At 40.9% G+C, this 27382-nt stretch overlaps 1 protein-coding gene across 1 annotated transcript in view; it reads left to right on the forward strand.

The window, feature by feature from the left end:
• marchf4a (membrane-associated ring finger (C3HC4) 4a) overlaps nucleotides 1-27382 on the forward strand; it is an 80228-nt gene that overhangs the window by 32043 nt on the left and 20803 nt on the right. The window contains exons 2-3 of the mRNA XM_051702535.1: nucleotides 22814-22969; nucleotides 27180-27372. Of these exons, the coding sequence (XP_051558495.1) occupies nucleotides 22814-22969; nucleotides 27180-27372 (349 nt within the window). The remainder of the gene's footprint in view (nucleotides 1-22813; nucleotides 22970-27179; nucleotides 27373-27382) is intronic.

A 27382-nucleotide genomic window follows, 5' to 3' on the forward strand; every position in this document is an offset into this window, starting at 1 on the left:
GACATCATTCGCACTCATGATGTCTTGAGAGAACATCACCGCTCACTGTCACTCAATGCCACTGATAACATTATTATAACATTAAAAACTAGATAGTAAAGTTTGTAGACAAACTTTATGTTGGCTTGACAAAGCCTTGTCTGAAAGTTTAAAATAGTTTGAAGTGTTGGAAGATTGAAGGTCTTACAGTCAGACAGACAGAAGGAACATCATACAGATAGATATCAGCTGCAAGAAGTCCTATGCAATCCTACCCCTTTCTTGTTTTTCTGAATGTCAAATTGGTTGCTAGATTAACACCATTTGGTTGCTAGGCAGTTACCAAGATGATACTGAAAAGGCTCCTTGCTACCCTGATTAAAATGAATGAAACCAGAAGTCTCTACGATGTTCTGGTGCAGAGATATGTGATTTGTTACTTGTTTGCTAGTGTAACCCTATCTGGTTGCTATGCAGTTACCAGGGTGATACTTAACAAGGCTCCTCGCCATCCTGAGTGAAATAAGTCAACCCTGAAATCTCTACAATATTCTGGTGCAGAGATATGTGATTTGTTACTTGGTTGTTAGGGTAACCCCATCTGGTTGCTGATCAGTTACAAGGTTGATACTTTTCAAGCCTCCTTTTCATCCTGAATGAAAAAAGTAAAACCGGAAGTCTCTACGATGTCCTGGTGCAGAGATATGTGATTTGTAACTTGGTTGCTAGGGTAACCCCATCTGGTTGCTAAGAAGTTACCAAGGTGATACTTAACATGGCTCCTTGCCATCCTGAGTGAAATAAGTCAATCCGGAAGTCTCTATGATGTTCTGGTGCAGAGATATGTGATTTGTTACTTAGTTGCTTGGGTAACCCATATGGTTGCTGAGCAGTTACCAGGATGATGCTTATCAAGGCTCCTTTCCATCCTGAGTGAAACAAGTCAACCCGGAAGTCTCTACAATGTTCTGGTGCAGATATATGTGATTTGTTACTTGGTTGCTAGGATAACCCCATCTGGTTGCTATGCAGTTAACAGGGTGAAACTTATCAAGGCTCCTTGCTATCCTGAGTGAAATAAGTCAACCCGGAAGTCTCTACGATGTTCTGGTGCAGAGATATGTGATTTGTAACTTGGTTGCTAGGGTAACCCTATCTGGTTGCTATGCAGTTACCAGGGTAACAATTAACAATGCTCCTTGCCATCCTGAATGAAATAAGTAAATCCTGAAATCTCTACAATATTCTGGTGCAGAGATATGTGATTTGTTACTTGGTTGTTAGGGTAACCCTTTCTGGTTGCTATCTAGTTATCAAGGTGATACTCAAAAGGCTCCTTGCCATCCTTAGTGAAATAAGTCAACCCGGATGTCTCTACGATGTTCTGGGGCAGAGATATGTGATTTGTTACTTGGTTGCTAGGGTAACACCATTTGGTTGCTAGGCAATTACCAAGGGGATACTTAACATGGCTCCTTGACATCCTAAGTGAAATAATTCAACCCAGAAGTCTCTACGATATTCTGGTGCAGAGATATGTGATTTGTCACTTGGTTGCTAGGGTAACCCCATCTGGTTACTAGACAGTTACCAGGGTGATACTTATCAAGCCTCCTTTTCAATCTGAGTGAAATAAGACAAACCGGGAAATCTCTATGATTTTCTGGTGCAGAGATATGTGATTTGTTACTTGGTTGCTAGGGTAACCCCATCTGATTGCTAGGCATTTACCAGGATGATACATGGCTTCTTGCCATCCTGAGAGAAATAAGTCAACCTGGAAGTCTCTATGATGATTTGGTGCAGAGATATGTGATTTGTTACTTGGTTGCTAGGGTAACCCCATCTGATTGCTAGGCAGTTTCCAGAGTGATACTTAATGAGGCTCCTTGCTATCCTAATTGAAATAAGTCATCCCGGAAGTCTCTACGACATTCTGATCCTGAGATACCCATATTAGTGATTTTGAATGGAAGTCAGTGGGGGGTGGTTGCTAGGGTGTTCTAAATGGTTGCTAGAGCATGGCTAGCCAGTGACCAGAGTGATTCTTATTGGCTGCTTACTAACCTGACTCAAAAGAGCCAATCCCCAAGTGTCTATGACATTCTGTTCTGAAGATTTCCTTCTGAGCCATTTTGAATGGAAGTCTATGTGGGCGGTTGTTAGGGTGCCATAAATGGTTGCTAGGGAGTGGCTACACTATTTCCAAGATGATACCTAAAGACTAATTGGGAGCCCAAGTGAAATGAACCTGCCCCCATGTCTCTACGACATTCTGATTGGGAGATATGGTCTGACAACTTTCTTGCATTGACTGCCATAGTAGGGAAAAAAATTTGTTTTCATGGGCGAGACCCTCGTCATAGTATGTCAATGGGACATTTTCGGGACATTTTTTGCCCCCCACGGGTGCACCGTACCTCCAACCCCTTAGAAAAGTCATAGCACAGGTGTCATCAATCGGCTGGTCAATTTGACACCTCATTTGTGGGTCTACAACAAACGGTCCAAGACGAGTTAGGTGCCGAAGTTTGTACGGAATAATAATAAGAATAACTAGATAGGTACATTTCCTGAAGAGAATGTGAGTGGTGCTTGCCGTGGCAAAATTTCTCACCACAATGTCCCACCAACTGCCCCAAGTTGGAAGAGGTAACCCCCATGACAGTAGGATGTTCTGGTGCAGAGATATGTGATTTGTTACTTGGTTGCTAGGGTAACCCCATCTGGTTGCTATGCAGTTACCAGGGTGATTCTTAACAAGGCTCCTTGCTATCCTGAGTGAAATAAGTCAACCCGGAAGTCTCTATGATTTTCTGGGGCAGAGATATATGATTCATTACTTGGTTGCTAGGGTAACCCCTTCTGGTTGTTAGGCAGTTACCAAGGTGATACTTAACAAGGCTCCTTGCCATCCTGAATGAAATAAGTCAACTCTGGAAGTCTCTACGATGTTCTGTTGCAGAGATATGTGATTTGTTACTTGGTTGCTAGGGTAACCCCATCTGGTTGCTAGGCAGTTGCCAGGGTGATACTTAATGAGGCTCCTTGCTCTCCTGAGTGAAATATGTCAACCCGGAAGTGTCTATGATATTCTGGTGAAGAGATATGTTTTGTTACTTGGTTGCTAGGGTAAGCCCATGTGGTTGCTAGGCAGTTACCAAGGTGATACTTAACATGGCTTCTTGCTATCCTGAGTGAAATAAGTCAACCCGGAAGTCTCTACGGCATTCTGATCCTGAGATACCCATCTTAGTGATTTTGAATGGAAGTCAATGGTGTTTGGTTGCTAGGGTGCTCTAAATGGTTGCTAGGGCATGGCTAAGTAGTTCCCATGATGATAGTTGTAGACTGATTGCTCACCCAATTAAAACAAGCCAACTGTCATGTCTCTAGGACATTCTGATCTGAAGATATCACACTGTAAGTGAAAGCAATAGTGTTGGTTGCTAGGGTGCTCTAAATGGTTGCCAGGGCATGGCTAGCCAGTGAACAGAGAGATTCTTATTGGCTGTGTACTAACCTGACTCATAAGAGGCAATCCCCAAGTGTTTACGACATTCTGTTCTGAAGATATCCTTCTGAGACCATTTTGAATGGAAGTTAATGAGGGGTGGTTGCTAGGGTCCCATAAATGGTTGTTAGGGCATGGCTATGCCATTTCCAAGGTGATACTTAAAGAGTGATTGGTATCCCGATTGAAATGAGCCCGCCCTCATGTATCTATGTCATTCTGATTGGGAGATATGATCTGGCAACTTTCTTGCATTGACTGCCATAATAGGAACAAAATTATCTTCCCATAGTACCCTATGGGACTTTTTGGTATGGTTTTTTACTCCCCTTTTTACCCTCTGGGGTAAATTTTACCCCCAAACACAGGGTATATTCGAACAAGGCTTGCTAGCCCGAATCAAATGAGAGCACACATGTGTATAGGACATTCTGAACAGAAGATATCACACTCAGCCATTTTGAATGGAAGTCAGTGGGGATGGTTGCTAGGGTGCTCTAAATGGTTGTTAGCGTGTGGCTAAGTAGTTTTTCAAATGGATACATGAAGACTGATTGCTTACCCACGTGAAATAAACCAACTGCCATGTCTGTAGTATGTTCTGATCCAAAGATATCTCTCTCAGCCATTTTTAATGGAAGTCAATAGGGCTGGTTGCTAGGGTGCTCTAAATTGTTGCTAGGGTGTGGCTACGCAGTGACCAGAGAGATTTTTATTGGCTGATTACTAATCTGACTGAAAAGAGCCAATCCCCAAGTGTCTATGACATTCTGTTCTGAAGATATCCTTCTGAGCCATTTTGAATGGAAGTCTATGGGGGCGGTTGCTTGGGTGCCGTAAATGGTTGCTAGGGCGTGGCTACACCATTTCCAAGATGCTCCTTAAAGACTGATTGGTTGCCCGATTGAAATGAGCCCACCCCTATGTTTCTATGTCAATCTGATTGGGAGAAATGATTTGACAACTTTCTTGCATTGACTGCCATAATAGGGAAAAAAAAATGTTTTTCATGGGCGAGACCCTTGCCATAGTATGCCTATGGGGAATTTTTGGGACGTTTTTTGCCCCCCAAGGGTACACCGTACCCCCAATCCCTTAGAAAAGTCATAGCACAGGTGTCGTCAATAGGCCGGTCGATTTGACAACTAATTCATGGGTCTACTACAAACGTTACGGGACAAGTTAGGTGCCGAAGTTTTGTATGGAATAAGAAGAATAATAATAAGTATGTGAGATTACAATAGTGATGCTTTGCAAGCACCACTAATAATAATAATAATAATAATAATAATAATAATAATAATAAGTATGTGAGATTACAATAGTGATGCTTTGCTCCGCAAGCACCACTAATAATAATAATAATAATAATAATAATAATAATAAGTATGTGAGATTACAATAGTGATGCTTTGCTCCGCAAGCACCACTAATAATAATAATAATAATAATAATAATAAGTATGTGAGATTACAATAGTGATGCTTTGCAAGCACCACTAAAAAGAAGAAAAATAATAAGTATGTGAGATTACAATAGTGATGCTTTGCAAGCACCACTAATAATAATAATAATAATAATAATAATAATAATAATAATAATAAGTATGTGAGATTACAATAGTGATGCTTTGCAAGCACCACTAAAAAGAAGAAAAATAATAAGTATGTGAGATTACAATAGTGATGCTTTGCTCCGCAAGCACCACTAATAATAAGTTTAAATAGTCGATCAGTATGTTGGCTTTGTCAAGCCAACATAATAACACATTCTAATGTCGGATCGGCAATTATTATAACACACATGAACAAAATAGAACCTCCTGCTCAAGAACTGGAGATGTTTCTTCTGCATTAGATACTTACCTGATGAAAGCTATTTCAAAAAGTGGTGGGGAAATGTCCCACCGATCCCACTTACAAATGATGCCACTGCCCTCATGCAGTCCCAGATGTGTATAACTTTCTTTCTTCTACTAAACACAAACAAAGATTTTTAGAAGAATATCTCAGCTCTGTAGGTCCATACAATGCAAGTGAATGGTGGCCAGAACTTTGAAAGTCCAAAAAGCATACAAAGGCAGCATAAAAGTAATCCATATGACTCCAATGATTAATATGGTTTAATCCATAGTAAAGCAACATGGTAGGTGTGAGGGAGTAACAGATCAATATTTAGGTCCTTTTTTACAATAAATATTCACTTTCACATTCTTCTATTTTTTTTAATTTATTTATTTATTTATTTTTTTTGCCGATTCACATTCTTTGTGCATATCACCACCCACAGGGCAGGAAGGAGATTTAATAGCAAAAAAAGGACATTAAATATGACCTGTTTCTCACCCACACCTATCATATTGCTTCTGAAGACATGGATTTAACCACTGGAGTCTTATGGATTACTTTTATTCTGCCTTTATGTGCTTTTGGAACTTCAAAGTTTTGTCCACCATTCACTTCCATTGTATTCACTTACAGAGCTGAGATATTTTTCTAAAAATCTTTGTTTGTGTTCAGCAGAAGAAAGAAAGTCAGATACATCTGGGATGGCATGAGGGTGAGTATTTTTGGGTGACAATCCCTTTAAACATTTGTTATACAAAATTAAGTGTGTCTTAGTTAGCCACGTGTCTGCACTGACTTTTATACACATTTATATACACATACCAGCACACCCACACACATACACACATCCAAAATGAATAAATGGTTGCATTTTAGTGGCTTAGGGCCCCTACACACTAGGGAAAGCTCAGATGGAGCATCTGACAGATATGAATGCATCATCTCGATTTGGAGGGTGTGGAAAAAGTTGTGTCAGTTTGAAATCAAGTGGGAATACAACAATTTGTACTTCCGAAAGCACAACTAGACCAACCTCTCTGATATTCTCATTAATCAATGGATGCCTACGTCAGATGGCTTTGCAGTTAAAGTTGAAGTGTACTTCAACTGTCACAAATCTGTCATAAACCCTTGTGTTGTCCCTCTCTGTCCTTCTGGCTATTGAAAAAAACAAAAACATTTGTAACGTTTTCTGACTCAGTGTAAACTCTAGTCTGTAGGTGCCCTAACAGGGCTGTTCAAACCAAATGCATTCTTGCATTAAAAAAGTTAGATGCGGTGCAATGAATGGAAAAAACTGCTGTTTATAGACGTGTTTTTAAAAGTTGAAGTTCTTTTAACTTGACACTGTGACTTAAAAACATGGCACTCATGCACGAGACACTTAAAAAAACAAAAACAAAGGCATTTATCTAGCTTATGTTTATATAGAAAAATTATTAATTAAAGTTTCCAACCAATTGGCGAGTCATTCCGTTGTATTTACTCGCCAAACCCAATGTTTACCTGGATTTGGCTCTTGGCGAATATTAATTTTGGACCCTGTGTACACAAATTAGTTCAACATCAAATCAGCAGTGTTAGATTTCAGACAACAGTAGATTCGAACCACACAAGAGATGATCAATAAATCATCACCACTGTACCCTTAATAAGTGAACTTTGGATAAAAATTACAAATCCCTGATATGATGCTAATGTTTATGTCATGGTTTGTATTTCTGTATACTTATGTTGTCACCTTTAACCAAATGGCATGCCAACAACTTGGTTGTTATGTGGTTTGGAGAAACTGGACTCTTCATAGTGAAGGTAGATAGCTGTGCTGAGTTTGTGACATATCACCCTAGAATCAATACAGGCCTGTGTCATTACTTTGATGGAAAAATAAACATCTTCAAAAAACACCAGTATATGAATGACAAGACTCTGTATCAGCAATAGCAGAGTGCCTGGGCTGTCAGGGCAGGCAGAAACACATTAGAGGATCTGGGGTATAAATGTTCACACAAGGTGTCAGATAGAGCGAGAGCTTGCGGAGAGAGTGGTGAGAGGTGGAACCATGACAAAGAGAGGATGTGCAAACACTCCTTTTCTATTGCAGAGAGTAAATGTTTGTGATGTTTATCTTGAATCTTGATGTTGATCTTAAATACTGTAGTAATAGACCACTATATCAGCTAATATTTAGCCATTTGTCAGATTATCAGAATCAAATATCTGCTTGGCTGATGAACAGTTTTACCTCCCCTTTAAGTCAGTCCCAAAATCTTCTACAAGCATTGTCAATGGATAAGAAATAATTAAAGTTATCAAATATTTTAGTGAATTTTTAGTAAATATTGTGTAAAATCAATTTAATTTAATGAATTTTGTGTAGGGTACATCTCATTTGCATAAAACTTTATCACGTATCAGTGTTTCCTGCACCGCTGTTCAGCAGCAGTGATGGGCTCCCCCACTTTAAAGGCATAATTCTGTAGGTTACATAGATATCAGCCATCCAGGGCTGCAGTTAGGAATTCTTGAGCCTGGTACAAAATGTGTTCAGCGGGCCCCCCTCCAGTCCATTGTCTCAATGTGTGCTACCCAGATGGCTCTCGTGGTTGCTCACTGTCTCTGTGTTTATATCGTCCAGTCTGGGCACAGGGGCGGGTTTACGATTTCTGAGGCCCCAAACAACCGACTATCCCGGGGTCTCATTTAGAAAATGTTTGCTTAAAAAAATTACATAAAATTGATTTTAAATTCATCCTATCAGCTGTTGTAGCCAAGTACATTCAAAATGTTGAATTAAATAAAAATCTAGTTAAAGATAATTAATTGCTGTTTTTCCACAATACAGTAATAAAAAAGCTATATTTACCTATGTATATTTTTACAAAATACTTTTTTTTAGTGAACAGGGTGTGCAAAACCTACCACTTCACCCAGTAACATTTTGGAATTCAGTTGTTATATATTATAACCCAACAATTATTTATTGTTGTCCAGTTTGTCATTATGATATGATACAGTATTATTATTATTACTTTGAGGAGGTTTTGTATACAATAGTAATATATTTCAGTCTTATTTACTTTAATTTCACCTGGAGCTTATATTCTAATGATGCAGTATATTGTTCACCATGTTGCAAAAGGTTGTATTTTTTGTAAGCATTGTAGAAAACACTCGAAACAGAACGCAAGAAACAGCAAGACACGGTGCAGCAGTCAAGAACGTTCTTCCAGCACGTTTACACAGGGAAATAATGAAAGCACAGAGCAGACGCACTCAAAAACACGTTTGGTGTGAACGGCCCCTAACTCCCTAACCGTTCGCGCATATCTGTGATTGAGAGCGCATGGGCAAAACAAGTTCGGAAGGCCTATATATTTTTTTTTCATAAATTACAAACCCGAATCCAAAGTCCTACTTGAAAAACTGACCCGAACCCGGCGGCTTCTAACCTGAACCACTCTGAGAGCGCTGACGACAACGTATTTGTGCGTGTACCCAGAACAACATGTCACTCAAGTGGTTTTTGTGGAGCTTTCCTAACGGGGTGGGGACAATTGTGCGGTTTGAGTGGTGGTTAAAACCGCTACTGCCTGGGCCCCCCTCGAGCCCAGGTCCGGGACAAAAGGTCCAGTTGTCCCCCTTTATCGGTGGTCCTGCAGCCATCAACCACTTTGCTCTTTAGATATTGCATCGCCATTGGCCATTGAAAACCCCAAATAGTTGACCACTAATTTTGAATGATGATCAACTTGAATGGAGGGAAATGCATATATTTTCAGAAATGGAGATAAGTTCAAACTCTGAATGGATCACCATAAAAGTAAAAAGATGGAGGTTTGTGTCCTGTTTAATTTGTCTTGTCAAATTATACCTGGACCTTTTTGCACACACTGAATTGCAATATGTGTTATGAGCAGGGAAGTGATGTGTCTCTGTGTGTGTGGTCATGGGCATGCATGTTTATGTGTGTAATGAATCTATACTGGAGATTAAGACTAGATACAACAATTTATCTGTGTAGACAGTTTAAATTTGCGTTGATTCTCAGAGGAAGTCAAGAAAGCAATTAGATCATATAGAGAATAGTAACACTAAAGGCCCTGATATAGACAACTCACGGTGAAGTTCTTCTTCATTCTTCGCTCAGAACTAGAAAGTAGTTTGAAACAGTTAAGCAATGGTGTACGCAACATTCAGACACAAGCCACGCCTCTGTGGGAGGCATTTAAGGCAGCATTTTCATGTAATTATAAGGACACACAAGACTACATATAAAAATTAACAAATATGAAGTAAAAATATGTTATCAATGACTACATGCCTCAATATATGAGCAGAATTCACATGAGATTGCTAAAAGATGCTGTTTTAACCACTCAATGATGATTTAAAAGAATATACTTACAGTAAGTAATGTGTCATTTAGCATGTTAACATTCTGCAATGTACGCAGCCATTATATGTGTCAGTAACCTTCCTTTATTGTATTTTATGATGACACTGATACAACTGCAAAGATGGGTGTTTAACAGGGTGTCAGACACAGTGTTTCCCACAGGATGGTGAGACTATGGGGATGGACCTCCGACCCTCTAGTGATGTCCGGGGGCATGCTCCCCCTGTAAGAAAATTTTGTACATTTTAAAGTTAAATACTTCCATCTGGTGCACTTTGAGAGCAAAATTAAGAGGCTAGTGTTGTGCTCTTGTAAACAATTTTGTGCTCTCAAAGCTGAAGTAGGCAACTTTGAAATAAATCGAATTGTGAGAAACAGCGCCCCCAGTTCTTCCCCATATACATGATGCTCTTTACCCCCAGCCAGGGTTTAACTGATTGGGGTTGGGTGGAATAATAGGGTTCAAAACAGTGTTACTATGAATGCAAAGTTTAATACAGTGAAAAAGACACTCTATTAGCATAACTTAAATATATATAAATAAATAAAAATTTCCAACATTCTTTTGAATGTCCATGTACTAAAATAAAATATTTGATACCATGAGTGTACCTTCATTTACTATTAGTATTATTTTTAATGGCCATGGAAAATGAAGCAATGTGATAACAATTTTACCTGGTCGCAAAAAGTAGTCCGTTAATTTATCTGATGAACTTTATGCTTCGCAGAGCTAATGTGTGCTTATAAATCACGTGCACCTTTATTAGCAACTGACACATAAGTGCCAGCTTTACATGTCATACATTCTGCTTCCCACAGATCTCGACCTGGACGAAAGCATGGGAATGTTTTGTGCAAATCTTCTGTAAATTTGCACTTTCATTTGGGCATTGTTTCCACTCAGCTGTCATTTGCTGCTACTGTCAAGCTGTTTGATGCCGAACACAACAGTGCTTTGCGCGTTCGCGGAGAGATTGACAGGCAGGACGCTTTTTTAAGGTCCAAAAAAGAGGACATGTCTGGGAAAAAGAGGACGTATGGTCACCCTAATCATGATTCTAAATTCGACAGTAATATTATCTGTTTGCTCTAGTACACTGATGATGATAAATTGTGTGTGGAGTAGTGTATAAATGCAGTGGATACATTTAATGTTAGTTAACGTTACTTACTGTGGCAGCGGGGGCGTGGTCAAGCATCTCTCTGGAGAGAGACTGGGCAGGACAGACCCGAACCGGAGCAAAGTAATTTTTTCAAACAAAATTTTTATTACAAGTAATGAGAGTTTATTTTGTGAAGCGGTGTGTGATAGTGCTTTAACTTAGTGCATAACGGAAGACTGTAAATTGTGCTGCAAAGAGAGAAAATAAATCCTTACCTAAACAAGGAAAGCTGCTTCTCGCCTCCTCCTTTACACTTACCTTAAAGATTTGTCGTTCTCCTCAACCAAATAACATTAGATGGATCCAGGAATACTCCAGTGCATATATCTGCAAGTGTGTGTGAGCGTATGAGTTTACAGCAGCAGGTGAGGAGCTGACTGAACTGACTGGATCTGACTGGTGTTCAAGAGAGAGAGCGCAAAACACAACCTTTTTTTTATATTATTATGAGTAATTGATCTTGATCAATCCTGTGTACTAACGATCTACAGCTGGGTTCAGAATCCATCATGACGGACAAAATTAATCGCTGGTGAAAGTTTTAACCACTGGTAAAATTTTAATCTCTTATTTGTTCAGTTGTATTTAATAGGGATGCACCGATATGGAATATTTGGGCCGATACGATAACTGATAATTCACAGCTCATTGTGGCCGATACCGATAACCGATATTTAAAAATAGTTTTAATTAGCAAATTCATTAAAAGCTTCTCACTCAAAATGTGTAATGAAAAAGCTTGGAATTTGGACTTGCTGCTATTTAAGGTTTGACTGATGTAACATGAACCATATAACATTGCTTGAAATGCTCCACCATCATCACTGTCCCAAAGAAACCTAAGATTGCAGGACTTAAAGACTACAGACCTGTCGGCCTGACATCTTTGGTCAAGAAGTCATTTGAGATACTGGTGTTGGCCCACATGAAGGACATCACTGGACCCTTTCTGGATCCCCTGCAGTTTGCCTATCGAGCTAACAGGTCGTTGGATGATGCAGTCAATATGGGACTGCATTACATACTGCAACATCTAGACAGACCAGAGACTTATGCAAGGATCCTTTTTGTGGACTTCAGTTTGGCTTTAAACACCATTATTCCTGCTCTCCTATGGACTAAATTAACCCAGCTCTCAGTTCCCACCTCTATCTGTCAGTGGATCACCAGCTTTCTGACAGATAGGCTGCAGTTAGTAAGACTGGAGAAATTCACATCCAGCACCTGTACGATCAGCACTGGTGCCCTCCAGGGATGTGTTCTCTCCCCACTACTCTTCTCCCTGTACACCAAGGACTGCATCACCAAGGACCCCTCTGTCAAGCTCCTGAAGTTTGCAGATAACACTACAGTCATCGGCCTCATCCAAGATGACAATGAGTCTGCTTACAGAAGGGAGGTTGAACGGCTGGCTCACTGGTGAAGTCAAAACAACCTGGAGCTGAACACGCTCAAAACAGTGGAGATGAATGTGGACTTAAGGAGGAACATTCAGGTTCAGGTTCCTGGGCTACCATCTCACAGGACCTGAAGTGGGTGACCCACATTGAGTCCATTGTGAAAAAGGCCCAGCAGAGGTTGTACTTCCTCTGCCAACTGAGGAAGTTCAACCTGCCACAGGTGCTGCTGATCCAGTTCTACTCAGCAGTCATTGAGTCTGTCCTCTGCACTTCACTAACTGTCTGGTTTGGTTCAGCTACCAAGTCAGACATCAGAAGACTTCAAAGGACAGTCCGGACTGCTGAACAGATTATTGGTTCTCACCTTCCCACCCTCCAAGGACTGTACACCTCCTGAGTGAGGAAAAGGGCTAAAAAAATCGCTTTGGACCCCATTCACCCAGCACACTACCTTTCTGAACTGTTGCCCTCTGGCCGGCGCTACAGAACACTGAGCACCAGAACAGTCAGGCACAAGAACAGTCTTTTCCCCTTCAATACTCTCCATTGTGGTAAAACAATCATGTGCATATTCAACTATTCATTCATATTATATTTATATTCCATTTATATTTATTTGACATATCCTACCTCTTCTGCACAATACATTAAATCTCACATAACTGTATATCTGTAACATACTGTATTTGAACAACATTAATGCCCTACTGTAGTTTCCTCTATATATTTATCTGTTGTATCTTATTTTTTATATTCTTATTTCACTGTTTACGTATGTATGTTTATGTGTATATTTCAAATGCTTGTATGTACAGGTGCATCTCAATAAATTAGAATGTCGTGGAAAAGTTCATTTATTTCAGTAATTCAACTCAAATTGTGAAACTTGTGTATTAAATAAATTCAATGCACACAGACTGAAGTAGTTTATGTCTTTGGTTCTTTTAATTGTGATGATTTTGGCTCACATTTAACAAAAACCCACCAATTCACTATCTCAAAAAATTAGAATACATCATAAGACCAATAAAAAAAACATTTTTAGTGAATTGTTGGCCTTCTGGAAAGTATGTTCATTTACTGTGTATGTACTCAATACTTGGTAGGGGCTCCTTTTGCTTTAATTACTGCCTCAATTCGGCGTGGCATGGAGGTGATCAGTTTGTGGCACTGCTGAGGTGGTATGGAAGCCCAGGTTTCTTTGACAGTGGCCTTCAGCTCATCTGCATTTTTTGGTCTCTTGTTTCTCATTTTCCTCTTGACAATACCCCATAGATTCTCTATGGGGTTCAGGTCTGGTGAGTTTGCTGGCCAGTCAAGCACACCAACACCATGGTCATTTAACCAACTTTTGGTGCTTTTGGCAGTGTGGGCAGGTGCCAAATCCTGCTGGAAAATGAAATCAGCATCTTTAAAAAGCTGGTCAGCAGAAGGAAGCCTGAAGTGCTCCAAAATTTCTTGGTAAACGGGTGCAGTGACTTTGGTTTTCAAAAAACACAATGGACCAACACCAGCAGATGACACTGCACCCCAAATCATCACAGATTGTGGAAACTTAACACTGGACTTCAAGCAACTTGGGCTATGAGCTTCTCCACCCTTCCTCCAGACTCTAGGACCTTGGTTTCCAAATGAAATACAAAACTTGCTCTCATCTGAAAAGAGGACTTTGGACCACTGGGCAGTAGTCCAGTTCTTCTTCTCCTCAGCCCAGGTAAGACGCCTCTGACATTGTCTGTGGTTCAGGAGTGGCATAACAAGAGGAATATGACAACTGTAGCCAAATTCCTTTTCTCTCGGTTGGTTGTGCATCTTTTTCTTCCACACTTTTTCCTTCCACTCAACTTTCTTTTAACATGCTTGGATACAGCACTCTGTGAACAGCCAGCTTCTTTGGCAATGAATGTTTGTGGCTTACCCTCCTTGTGAAGGGTGTCAATGATTGTCTTCTGGACAACTGTCAGATCAGCAGTCTTCCCCATGATTGTGTAGCCTAGTGAACCAAACTGAGAGACCATTTTGAAGGCTCAGGAAACCTTTGCAGGTGTTTTGAGTTGATTAGCTGATTGGCATGTCACCATATTCTAATTTTTTGAGATAGTGAATTGGTGGGTTTTTGTTAAATGTGAGCCAAAATCATCACAATTAAAAGAACCAAAGACTTAAACTACTTCAGTCTGTGTGCATTGAATTTATTTAATACACGAGTTTCACAATTTGAGTTGAATTACTGAAATAAATGAACTTTTCCACGACATTCTAATTTATTGAGATGCACCTGTATATGTTGTATATGTATATTTTTTGTATTTTCTTGCACTGGAAGCTTCTGTCACCATGACAAATTCCTTGTGTGTGTAAGCATACTTGGCAATAAAGCTCATTCTGATTTTTCTGATTCTGAACCAGAAATGTGCCTATAAAACAAATAAATGCTGATTTGAATGAGAAATAAATGACAATACACTTGCATAAATTGTATGGTGCCCATTTATATAAGTGTTTACGGTAATCCTGATGAATTGCTAACAGAGAGAGCCAGAGAATAATGAACTTCAAACAGCTGTAATAATGCATTAAACCAAAATTAGGCAATTAACAGCATGTAACCAACATTAAAACAACAAAACACAAACCCTAAACTCTGTATACATTGTGTAATATTTATGATAGCAATAAGACTGTGTGTGCAGCGGTAGTTTGTGTGTTTCACAGATGCTTATTACAGTGCTCATCCTTAACAATTCCACTGTATAATTTATGAAATGTGAACACAACAATCATAATGGGAATAGGTAACATTAGAGATCAAATAGTCATGAGTCATGACATTAGAATAGTCTCAGCTCATAAAATACAATTAGCGTATTCGTTTCACTCACAAACTAGTGTTTTTAGCCATCAAGTAACTCCATGAACCGTGTTATGTTGTTTTGGGGCTTGCTTTAATCACAGTGCCGTGATGCAGGTAACGATGAGCAATTTCCCACATTCTGTTTATGTTTCATTAAGTGAAAATGGTAGCCCCAAGTAACATACATACATGTTTTTGTCATGTTTTCATTTATTGCCTCATGAAACATAAACAGAATATGGGTAACGGCATGTCGTTACACACAGCAGATGATCCCGAATTAAAACTACATCCAAAACAAAGTAACAAGGTGCAGAGATGTTGAAATAATCCACACAGAGCGATATCAGCTTGGCTCTCACCTGCTCTCACTCACACAGACACGCTGTATGTGGCCACGCACACCGTTGCTCAGTGCTGCCCAAGTCTCTGCCTGAATGAAAGATGCCACAGGCAGTCAGAGATTCTCAGCTGCAAGCAAATAAACTGTAACAAATTAGCGGCAAAAATATCGGCGGTAATTCCATTACTGGCGCAATAATTATATTTTGATTTACCTGTTTATCGGTCAATAATATATTGGTCGCTGATATATCATGCATCCCTAGTATTTAAAATTAAGTGGTGCAACACAACTAAAATTTGAATAAAACTCGGATCAACAAACCCTGGATTAACTCTTAACTCTGCTTAATCTTATCCTTACTGGTGCAACCCACCCTAAGAGAATTCAGCAGTATTTAAGCATCAAAAGCGTTTTCCCCACAAATGACAACAAAGTATAGCTCTCATTGTGTAAACTGCTGTGTATGAATATAAAAAAAATGACAACAATATTAGCCTATAAGTAATTACAAGTGATTCGATTACATCCTGATGTCATTGTAATGTTACTCATAATTCATCCAGGCACTTTCTCTCCTTGTTGAACGAGATTACCGAAGTAACTGAATGACATACCTCCTCCTCTCCTTCAGTTGGTCAATAGATCCTGATCCTTGCTTGTTCAGTGAAGGGGCATATTCAGTTCATGGGTCAAACCATTGATATACTCCATCACAGCCAGCACTCTAATGCTATTGGCTCACACTATAGTTGGTATTTACAGGCATGAAAAGTCACCAAAGCAGTCTCACACTTCAAACTAGAGCTTATTGGCTTTGAAAGGGAGAGAAGTCAGTGAATGAGAAATATGGAGGTGTACGAGAATGGTTAGTTCACATAACCTTTTTGCACGTTTGTTTCTCCTGTACTGATGGACCCCCCAGTCTGAGTTCTTTAATGCACTCTGTAATTAAAAAAAAATAAAAAATCCTCAGAGTTGGTGAACATTGTCAGAGCAGAAGGAAGGATAACCTTGTACGTGGCTTGAATCATGCATCCTTCACAAAGATGAATCTGCCCAATTCCAGCCTTGTTGAAGCACCCCCAGATCATCACCGATCCTCCACCTGGTTGTCTAATGGTTAGATGGAGACCTGGAGAGGCCTTCAAGCCACAGTGTCTCGCACCCACTGTGAAATTTGGTGGAGGATCGTGAAGATCTGGGGGTGCTTCAGCAAGGCTGGAATCGGACAGATTCGTCTTTGGGAAGGATGCATGAATCAAGCCATGTACAAGGTTATCCTGGAAGAAAACTTGCTTCCTTCTGCTCTGACAATGTTCACAAACTCTGAGGATTGGTTTTTCCAGCAGGACAATGCTTCATGTCACACAGCCAGGTCAATCAGTGTGTGAATGGAGGACCACCAGATCAAGACCCTGTCATGGCCAGCCCAATCTCCAAACCTGAACCCCATTGAAAACTTCTGGAATGTGATCAAGAGGAATACGGATGGCCACAAGCCATCAAACAAAGCCAAGCTGCTTGAGCTTTTGCACCAGGAGTGGCATAAAGTCATCCAACAGCAATGTGAAAGACTGGTAGAGAGCATGCCAAGACGCATGAAAGCTGTGATTGAAAATCAGGGTTATTCCACCAAATATTGATTTCTGAACTCTTCCTAAGTTAAAACATTAGTATTGTGTTGTTTAAAAATGAATATGAACTAATATTAGAATATGTTTTCTTTGTATTATTTGAGGTCTGAAAACACTACATCTTTTTTGTTATTTTGACCAGTTGTCATTTTCTGCAAATAAATTATCTAAATGACAATATTTTTATTTGGAATTGGGGAGAAATTTTGTCAGTACTTTATAGAATAAAACAAAAATTTTTGCAGTGGTCAGTTGTAAACCACAGCTACCTGTTGCTGCCTCATTCTTGCTCTCTTCCCCATGGAAGATTTTCAGAAGCTGTCCTCAGCATATGCATTTGTGGAACAGTTCACTGATGGAGTTGCAAGGTAATGTCTGAATGCAATTTTTCCACCGCGTTTTTGTTGAGTGGCAATTTAATTCGTTTGTGGACTCAAAAGAGTAAACTAACGAGTTAAGGCAAGTTTTCTCTTTTTAATCTGTAAGAAAACTTAGCACTTTTCAGTGCTTTTTTCTGTATTTTTCAGCGCTCATCCGCTTTTAAAAGAAGGGAAAAATAATTTTCTATTAATACACTGCTCCGTACTACTGAGTTTTCACGTCGTGGTGGACTTACCGTACGAAGAGGGTGCTAGCCCTACCATGGCCACAGCCAAAGTGCCCAAGAGCCCCAGAGGGAAAGGCCTTCCTCCTCGCCCATGTGCGTGCGGTGCGTGAATTTCTGCAAAGGATTCATATACTCTCTGTTTTGCATGCTTAGGCACTAAACACGCTCAAGCTGTGTTATCGAGCCCCAACGACTCTCCCCACTGTGCTTCATTCTCGCAAAAAGTTAGAAAAAGAAGACTTAGGGTGGTGGGGGGGAGACCATGTCTCTCCTCTCTCGTGGGAGAAGAGGTTATGGAGTGTTCTCAAAGTCACCGTTGGGTGTGGATGCACTAGCCCACCAGTGGCCTCACGCGTTACTAAATGCGTTTCCCCAACTGAGCCTGATTGGACCAACGCTGCAGAGAGTGAGGGAATTCGGTCATTCTCTTATTCTAATAGCTCCGAACTGGCCAGGGAGGCTGTGGATGACAGAGATAGCTCAACTGCTTTACGACCACCCCTGGCCTATGCCGCTGCACAGAGATCTTATCTCTCAAGTGCATGGGGAGATTTTCCATCCCTCTCCTCAGATATTGGCTCTCTGGGCCTGGCCCGTGAGTGATTGAAACAATCCAGAGGGCAAGAGCAGACTCAACGCATTCGTTTTATGATCTCAAATGGGGAGTGTTTGAACAATGGTGTGCAGACATATTGTTCCATACTTGTGTTCGGTGACGAATGTATTGTGTTTTCTGCAAGACCTTTTGGATAAGGGCAGAGCATTTTCTACGGTCAAATTCTACTTGGCTGCTATATCAGCATGTCATGTGGGCATCGACTCTGGCACTTTGGGCCAGCACCCACATATTTGTCATTTTATGAGAGGCGCTCGGAAGTTACATCAGGTTTCTAGACCGGTCGTTCCGCCGTGGGACCTGTCTGTGGTCCTGAACGCGTTGTCTCAGCACCCCTTTGAACCGCTAGAAAGTATCATGTTAAAGCTGCTCTCTTTAAAGACAGCTTTGTTACTTGCTCTCACGACTGCTAAGTGAGTGAGTGAACTACATGCTCTATCAGTTCATTCATCATTCATTCACCCAGGGAGGTCCTAAGGTAACTCTTAGACCAAACCCCGCATTTGTTCCTAAAGTGAGCAACTCCTCAGGCTTGTCCCAGTCAGTAGACTTGTTGGCCTTTCACTCACTGCCTTTTTCCTCCGCGGAGGAAGAGCGGTTAAATTGTTTGTGCCCAGTACGAGCTTTAAGTGCGTATGTGCAAAAGAAAAGAGCCTGACAGGAGAATAGTCAGCTCTTTATTTCATGGTCTTACTCTCATAAGGGTAAACCTATTTCTCACCAGTGCCTCTCTCATTGGGTGGTAGATACGATTGTGTTATGTTATAATAGCTCTAATTGTCAACCCCCGGAGGGACTACGAGCTCACTCCACCAAGGGTATGGCCACGTCTTTTTCCCTGCCACTGCTTTTGATATCATTTCTAGTCAGGCTGAATGCATTTACTGTATCCAACAGTAGATGGTGCAATTAAGTGAAACCCTATTTGGAAGTTATTAGTTTTCCAGACAAATGTCTTACTGTAGATTAATTATTACTGCGTACGTCTCTAATGTTAACGTTTAAATCGCTCACGAAAGGGATGTCTGCAGAGATCCCAGAGATGGGTGCTCACTGCATTTACACACTGACGTCACACAACAATAACCCATCAGAAAATGTATTAAACATAAACATATGCTGTAGCCTACATGGGATTATTAGAAGAAATTGATTGGAATACCTGGAATACCTACCTAAATACAACACAACTGGTGATATTAGTGAGCCTGTAATCCGGTATTACACTCTTGAATTAAAAATATGGACAATCCATTTACATGATGTAATTTTTTATGCCCCTCCCAAAAATATGTTCAGAAATGAGAGGCTGCAGTGTCCGAGCAACCTAGGGCATAGATTTGGCTTGAACATTGAGGGAGTTGCAATGTGAAGCATTTACATGTTTCCACTGATCATGGTATAAATAATGTTTTTTTAAATATTTTTTTTTTTTTTTACATGGGTAAATAAACACTTAATTGCATTTAATGCTTGAGAAAAACATCCATCCGTCCATATGAGAAATAATCTTTAATTGTGAAGCGTGTCTTTTTTTCTGGTATCTTCTTACATGACCAACATCTTCAGATACACAGAGAACTTGAGAAACAATGATAATTAAAGCCAAGGGCTCACAGACCGTTAAGAATCACAACATTTTTACCTTAACCTGGGATTATTTTACCGAGCATTTTATAGAAGATAAAAAATGCTGAAATCTTTATACCGTCGCAGCCACACAAGAACGGGCAAGTCCAGAAAAATAACTAACAGATGGCTGATGATCAATTTGGTAAGCTAATGTTAACCATGAAGCCAAATGTTTGACAGCTTATCCTAATGCCTCCTGTTAATTTTTAAACATAATTTACTGTTATCAATACCGTTAATTATTTTGATTAAATTAAATTCAGTTAAAATTTTATTTTCTGTGGTTTTAGTCTACAGTCTAAGAATTTGAGGCTGCTTTTGATATGAATTACACCATTGTCTGAATTTCTACATTTAAATTTAAATGATGACATTCATATTGACATGTACCACCCAACGTTATGCTGATTCAGCCACCCTTCTTTTGGTACTAATCTTAAAGGTATAGTTCACCATCATTTACTCACCCTCATGTTGTTCCAAACCTGTATGACCATCTTCTGTGGAACACAAAGGAGATGTTAGGTGCCTCATCACCATTCACTTTCAGTGCATCTCATGAAAGTAAGTGGTGACAGAGATTAACATTCTGCCTAACATCTCCTTTTGTGTCCCACAGAAGAAAGAGTATTACAGGTTTGGAACCACATGACAAGGTGAGTAAATGATGGTAGAATTTTGGATGGTTTTAATTTTTGGATGAACTATTTCCTTACGAAATCAGTGCAATGAGGATCAGATTGACTCCAATCATTGAGCCAGTCTCAACAAACTGTTACCAGGGTACCTACAGAGGCTTTTATCTGATCATCCCTCATTATTGTGAGTGTAGATGTTTGTATAGGTTTATGTGTTTATAAGGCCAAATGGATGGATGTAGCCATCGTATCTGGTTCCTGGTCATAAAGCAATGGTGTTAATTAAAGGAATTTGCTCCGATGAGTGTTTGTACTTCTGTAATTAATGCTGTTTTTTGAAAGAAGCCAACGGATCTACAGATATTCACACATACTGGTTAAATTAGCTCAGAATAAACACACACTGGTTTAAGCAACTATTTTCCACCCACACAAACCTCACTAGAGCCACGTTTGAGACTGCTTGAGTGCTGTGTTTTGAAACATTGTAAATACTGCTGTGAGGCTTCTGTGAAGATATTTTGACATGCATCACTTGAAATGTTTAAGCCTGCAGTAAGACGTGTGATTTCAAGGCAGTTGTCTCGCTTTATCCATGATTCACACAGACTGCAAAGCAGCAATCAATCAAATTACAATCCCATGCCTGCTCATAAGAGAGATTCGGAAACACGAGTTGTATTATCTACTAAAGTGAGACTGGACACTCTTGTGTTTGAGTGCTTTAACAAGGCAGGCAACACTGTAAAACCATCTTTCCAAAATAAATGTTTTATAGGTACAGTATAGATTTGGTAAGGTTTACAAGGGTCATGTTCCAACCAGTATTTGAGGACTATTAAATGGATTCCATTAATTCATTCTAATGTATGTTAATATACAAGGGTTTCAGAATGATTTGAAAGTCAGGGGAGGCACATTAGCACAGGGATATTTCCCAAAAAAGTGTGGGGAGCGAATATAGAAATACATTTATATTTGAAAGTGGGTGGGACATGGCCATGCCCCAGTTTGCTGATTGGTGAATACAGGCAGAGACTGTAAAGAATGAAATGGGTTATTGGTATATTTAGAATGGGAAAAAATGTAACATTGAATATGACTGCTCTAGGAATAGAAGTCCTGACTTACAGTTAAAAGAGCTAATCACCTTTTTGATAGAGACATCGCCAGTTTTCATCATGAATGCGCATGCATATTAGCTAAATCAGTGCAAAAAATGTAATTCTTTGGGACAATCATATTTAATTGCTGATTTTAAATATGTTATTTGGAGGTCTGTTTAATCCCCATTCAACATGTATATAAGGCCCCCACAGGCTGCCTGGAGGAGTTACAAGCATGAGTGACCTGACTTGCCTTAAAGGGATAGTCCACCCAAAAATGAAAATTCTATTATAATTTACTCACCCTCATGCCATCCCAGATGTGTACAACTTTCTTCTACTGAACACAAATTAAGATTTTTAGAAGAATATCTCAGCTCTGTAGGTCAATACAATGCAAGTGAATGGGTACCAAAAAGCATATAAAGGCAGCATAAAAGTAATCCATAGGACTCCAGTGGTTAAATTTAATATCTTCAGAAGCGATATTATAGGTTCTTAAGAAACAGATCAATATTTAAGTCCTTTTTTTACAATCAGTCGGCACTTTCACATTCTTTTGTTTTTGGCAATTCGCATTCTCTGTGCATATCGGCACCTATTGGGCAGGGAGGAGAATTTTTGTGAAAAAGGACCTAAATGTTGATCTGTTTCTCACCCACACCTATCATATTGCTTTTGAAGATATGGATTTAACCATTGGAGTCTTATGGATTACTTTTATGCTGCCTTTATGTGCTTTTCGGAGGTTGTTGGTTTTTTTCCCCCTTATTACACTTATTATGTAGTAACTGTTTTATAAAAGCAATAAGGCACATGAGGCCATACTATATTGTAAATGTAGTCATGGCTAAAGGGGTTGCAGGCACTCTGCTGCACATCGTACACAACAATCTTTGGTGATGACTGTATATAATATGGCTTCTGGAACCCTATTGCTTTTGCTACACCATTGTTTATGTATAATTAAATATTGTTGCTAAAAAGTTTCATGATCCAAGCCAACACTAATGGAATGTCTAATGGTAGCTTTGATTAGCTGTTACTTAGAGAGAATGTGTTGTGTGTCCTGCAGGGAGAGTTACTGAGCCCATGTCGCTGTAGTGGTTCTGTTCGCTGCACTCATGAGCCCTGTCTTATTAAGTGGATTAGTGAAAGAGGCTCCTGGAGCTGTGAACTCTGCTACTACAAATACCAGGTCATCGCCATCAGCACCAAGAACCCATTACAGGTAACCCACTGCCATTGTTTCTGTGGCCTTACATATACAGGGATTTGTTTCTCTTATTGATTTGTTTTGACCACCCTAAAAAAAAGAACCATGGTATTACCATGTTTTTTGACATAGTAGCATGGTAGTATCATGTTTTCTGGAATTGTCAAGTCATTTTTATTTGTATAGCGCTTCTCACAACAAACATCATTTCAAAGCAGCTTTACAGGAAATCATGCATTAACAAAAACAAAAAATGAAATGTCCTGGTTACTTTCATAATCTCCGTTCCCTGATGGAGGGAACGAGACGTTGTGTTGATGTAGTGACACTAGGGGTCGCCCTTGGGAGCCCCAAACACCTCTGATCTTTGAGAAAAGGCCAATGGGAATTGGCGAGTGGAATTTGCATGCCACTCCCCTGGACATACGGGTATAAAAGGAGCTGGCTCGCAACCACTCGTTCATGTTTTGTGCTAAGGAGCCGAGACAAGGTCCCTGTCATTCATCAGGTAGTTCAGTGTTGTGGCAGGAGGGACACAACGTCTCGTTCCCTCCATCAGGGAACGGAGGTTACGAAAGTAACCAGGATGTTCCCTATCTGTCACTCACTCGATGTTGTGTCGATGTAGTGACACTAGGGGTCCCTATACGAAACGCCACAACTAGCTGAACTGTGTTACGTGGACTGGCGGTGCGAGACGGGCAGACCATTGCGTGCCTCGTATCCAGCGCACCTGGCCATCACGTAACCTCCCCTAACGCTCCTACGAGCATCGTACGGTCCCCTGCACCTTGGGGACAAGTTGGCTGCCCAAAAATGGGGACAGGCTACCACAGCCGTGGCCTCTTCTCTTCTTTTTTCTCCCCAAAAAAGAGTGGAAATCGATCAACTGGGGGCCATAAGTGTCCATGCCAGGGGGGGTGTCACTCCCAAGGGGAAGACACCGTGGAGACCACACCCTGCCCAAAGGGGAGGTAATGTGTGGAAATATGTCACATGGTCTTACCGAGTTTTGTCAGCAGTGTCGCATGTGGAGAAGTCCCCGTGGTAGGTCCTACCCAGAGGGGACAGAGCTCTACAAACACGGCGACCGGTGGCAGAGTGGACTCTGCCCAAGGAAGACTCAGGTTTACCAACGGGGAAACCGTCTCACAGAAGATACATCAAACAGGGTTACAGACAGGCAACCAGTGCATGTGGAGCACCTACCCCAGTACAGGGCTAACTAGCACACGTACTGGGCCGGCATTGAGTTTCTCCGCAAACTTGCCTGCCACAGGGCTAAGGTGAAAGGACATCCAGGGTCCATGATCTCGTGAACACAGCTGGGGGGTAAAAGCACACGTCTCCCCCTCCAGGAGGGGAAAGGTGCTATACGCAAGTGGTACACCCGGCCAGTTTTCCCACACACATACCTGTTAGTACCTGATGATACACGGGATGAAACCGGCTCAACCCGGAGATTGTAGAATCTCGCGAAGGTATTGGGTGTTGCCCAGCCCACTGCTCTACTGATGTCTGCTAAAGAGGCACCATTGGTCAGGGCCCAGGAGGCCGCCACACTCCTGGTAGAGTGTGCTCATAGCCCCAAGGGGTTGGCACGTACTGGGCGTGATATGCCAAGGTGATGGCGTCAATGACCCAGTGGGCGATCCTCTGTTTGGAGACAGCGCTCCCTTTCCGCTGTCCTCCAAAGCAGACAAATAGCTGCTCAGAGCGTCTAAAGCTCTGCATGCGATCCAAATAGATGCACAAAGCGCACACTGGACACAGCAATGACAAGGCTGGGTCTGCCTCCTCCTGAGGCAGCGCTTGCAGGTTCACCACCTGATCCCTGTAGGACCACGGAGATATCCCATGAGGGAATGAGGCACGGTCTGGGAGGGTTCAGCCTCCTCACGCCTCTAAGGAACCTGATGATCAGGTCATGCTTCCCGAGAGACTTATCGTCAACTGCGTCGTGGTGCGCCGCTATAGCGGCCACATACACCTTCAAGGTGGAGGGGGACAGCCGCCCTTCCAGCCTCTCCTGCAAGAAGGAAAGCACCGACCCGACTGCACATCTCTGGGGGTCTTCGCGTCGGGAAGAACACCACTTAGCGAACAGATGCCACTTCAAGGCATACAGGCGCCTCGTAGAGGGAGCCCTAGCCTGAGTGATCGTGTCCCGTCCAAGGGCCAGATGTGGAGATTCCAGAGGTCCGGTCGTGGGTGCCAGCTCTTCGTGACCTATGATACCAAAGGATTGAAGTATACTGAGGTGCTGTGACAGTTGATCGCATAGTTCCAATTTCCCAAAAGATGACAGAGATTTTTTATTTATATCTGATGGTGTCACATTAAGCATTATTAGTTCAAAAGACTTAAACCTATATCCTTTCCTCTGAGTAACACCAAAAACTTCACTGTAAATTGTAACAACACCTCCTCCTTGACCCTTCAGACGGGGCTCATGTTTATGACAATAACCTAGGGGAGATTCATTTAAACTAATATATTCATCTGGTTTAAGCCAGGTTTCAGTCAAACAGAGTGCATCCAAACTATGATCTGTAATAATTTAATTTTACAGTTAGTGTTTTGGTAGAAAGAGATCTAATGTTTAGCAGCCCTACCTTTATATGATGTTTATCTTAAAATTATTATTATTATTATTATTTTCAAGTTTGACCTTAATCAAATTTTTTCTAAATGATTTAGTGAGAGTTTTGTGTTTGGTAGTTTGGGGAACAGACACAGTTTCTATGTGATATCTAGGTGATACGGTCTCTATGTGTTGTAGTTTATGTGACCTGTGTGACGTCTCAAGACAGCTAGCAGATGTTCGGATTAACCAGTTTCTCTGCTTCCTGACCTGGGCCCCAGTTAGTCAGATACTATCATTATTAAGACTATGAGCCAAATTACTAAAGAGGAGAGCGTCACCTTCCCTGGAGGGATGGAGTCCGTCTCTTTTTAGCAGGTCAGGTCTACCCCAAAAACTCTTCCAATTGTCTATGAAACCTATGCTATTCTCTGGACACCACTCAAACATCCAGCTATTCAGTGACACTAATCTACTATAAACCTCATCACCACAACAAGCAGGGAGGGGGCCAGAGGGGCTTATAAATTTGATCTGATGTCAGACACCCGAGCCCCCGAAATGCATTTAACAATGTTTGCTGGAGTCTCTATTTCCACATTCCTTACAATAGAATCACCAATTAATAGGGCTCTTTCAACATGATGCTCAGTGGGTGCATCACTGAGTGGGGAGAATCGATTGGAAATCCTAACAGGAACGGGAGAGTGGTGTTGTTTTGCTGAGCGAGTATGCAGCCGAGACGTCACCCAAAACACCCTGCTGTGGCAGCTCTTCAGCCGGAACCAAAGTGTGTGTGTTGCTCGCTGTACTACCCGCATCCGAAACAGTATCTACCGGCTTCTCTTTCTCACTGACCTCCACTAGCATTCGAATGCGTGTCTCTAACTCAATAATCTTCTCCGTCAGCCTGACTAATTCCTTACATTTATCACATGTGAATCCCTCACTGCTGACAGAATAAGCTATATTAAACATGTGTCATGTAATGCAGGAAACAATAACATGAGCGGATGCCATGACTTACCACAATTGTTTGTTGTTGTTGTTGTGGTTGTTCTTGAACGGCGAGGGTTTGAGATCGATGTGGTTTCTAATCAGCAAATGTTTGAGACTGATGCCATAATCTGTGTAAAACACAGTGGAGAAAACGAATGCATGCAGTCGAGACGTGAGATGTAGACAAGCAGAATTTTTTTTTTACTTGTATCATGGTAATCCATGGTATTCTTTGAAGTACTGTGTAAATTCCGTGTTATATGAATGATGGTGATCATTCGTTACCATAGTATAACCATTTGATACCATCAACATGGTACCAACACAGTACATTTTTGTAAGGGGATTACCTGTGTGTTTATCTAAATTATTTTCAAATTTTGTCAGCTCAAGTGGTTTTGAATCCATTTGCTTGTCCGGGTTCATTATTTGTCTATTATTCTGGCTGATAATAAGGATATTCACTAATATTAGCTGTATACTGTATCAGAATATTATTATTTTTTCCCCCTTGTGTGTTAAATTGTGAGTCATTAATTAATAAATTTATGTGTTCATTTTCATTCATTCATTCAAGATCAGTTTGACTGATATCTGTTAGTTAGCAATGTCTCTGATGGATATTTTTCTGTCTCCATGCAGTGGCAGGCCATCTCTTTGACAGTGATAGAGAAAGTACAGATAGCTGCAGCTGTACTGGGTTCCCTGTTCCTGATAGCCAGTATCTCCTGGCTGGTGTGGTCCTCCCTCAGCCCATCGGCCAAGTGGCAACGGCAGGACCTGCTCTTCCAGATCTGTTATGCCATGTACGGCTTCATGGACCTGGTGTGCATCGGTAAGGTAAC

This window comes from Myxocyprinus asiaticus, chromosome 7 (assembly GCF_019703515.2).
Source record: "Myxocyprinus asiaticus isolate MX2 ecotype Aquarium Trade chromosome 7, UBuf_Myxa_2, whole genome shotgun sequence".
NCBI lineage: Eukaryota > Metazoa > Chordata > Actinopteri > Cypriniformes > Catostomidae > Myxocyprinus > Myxocyprinus asiaticus.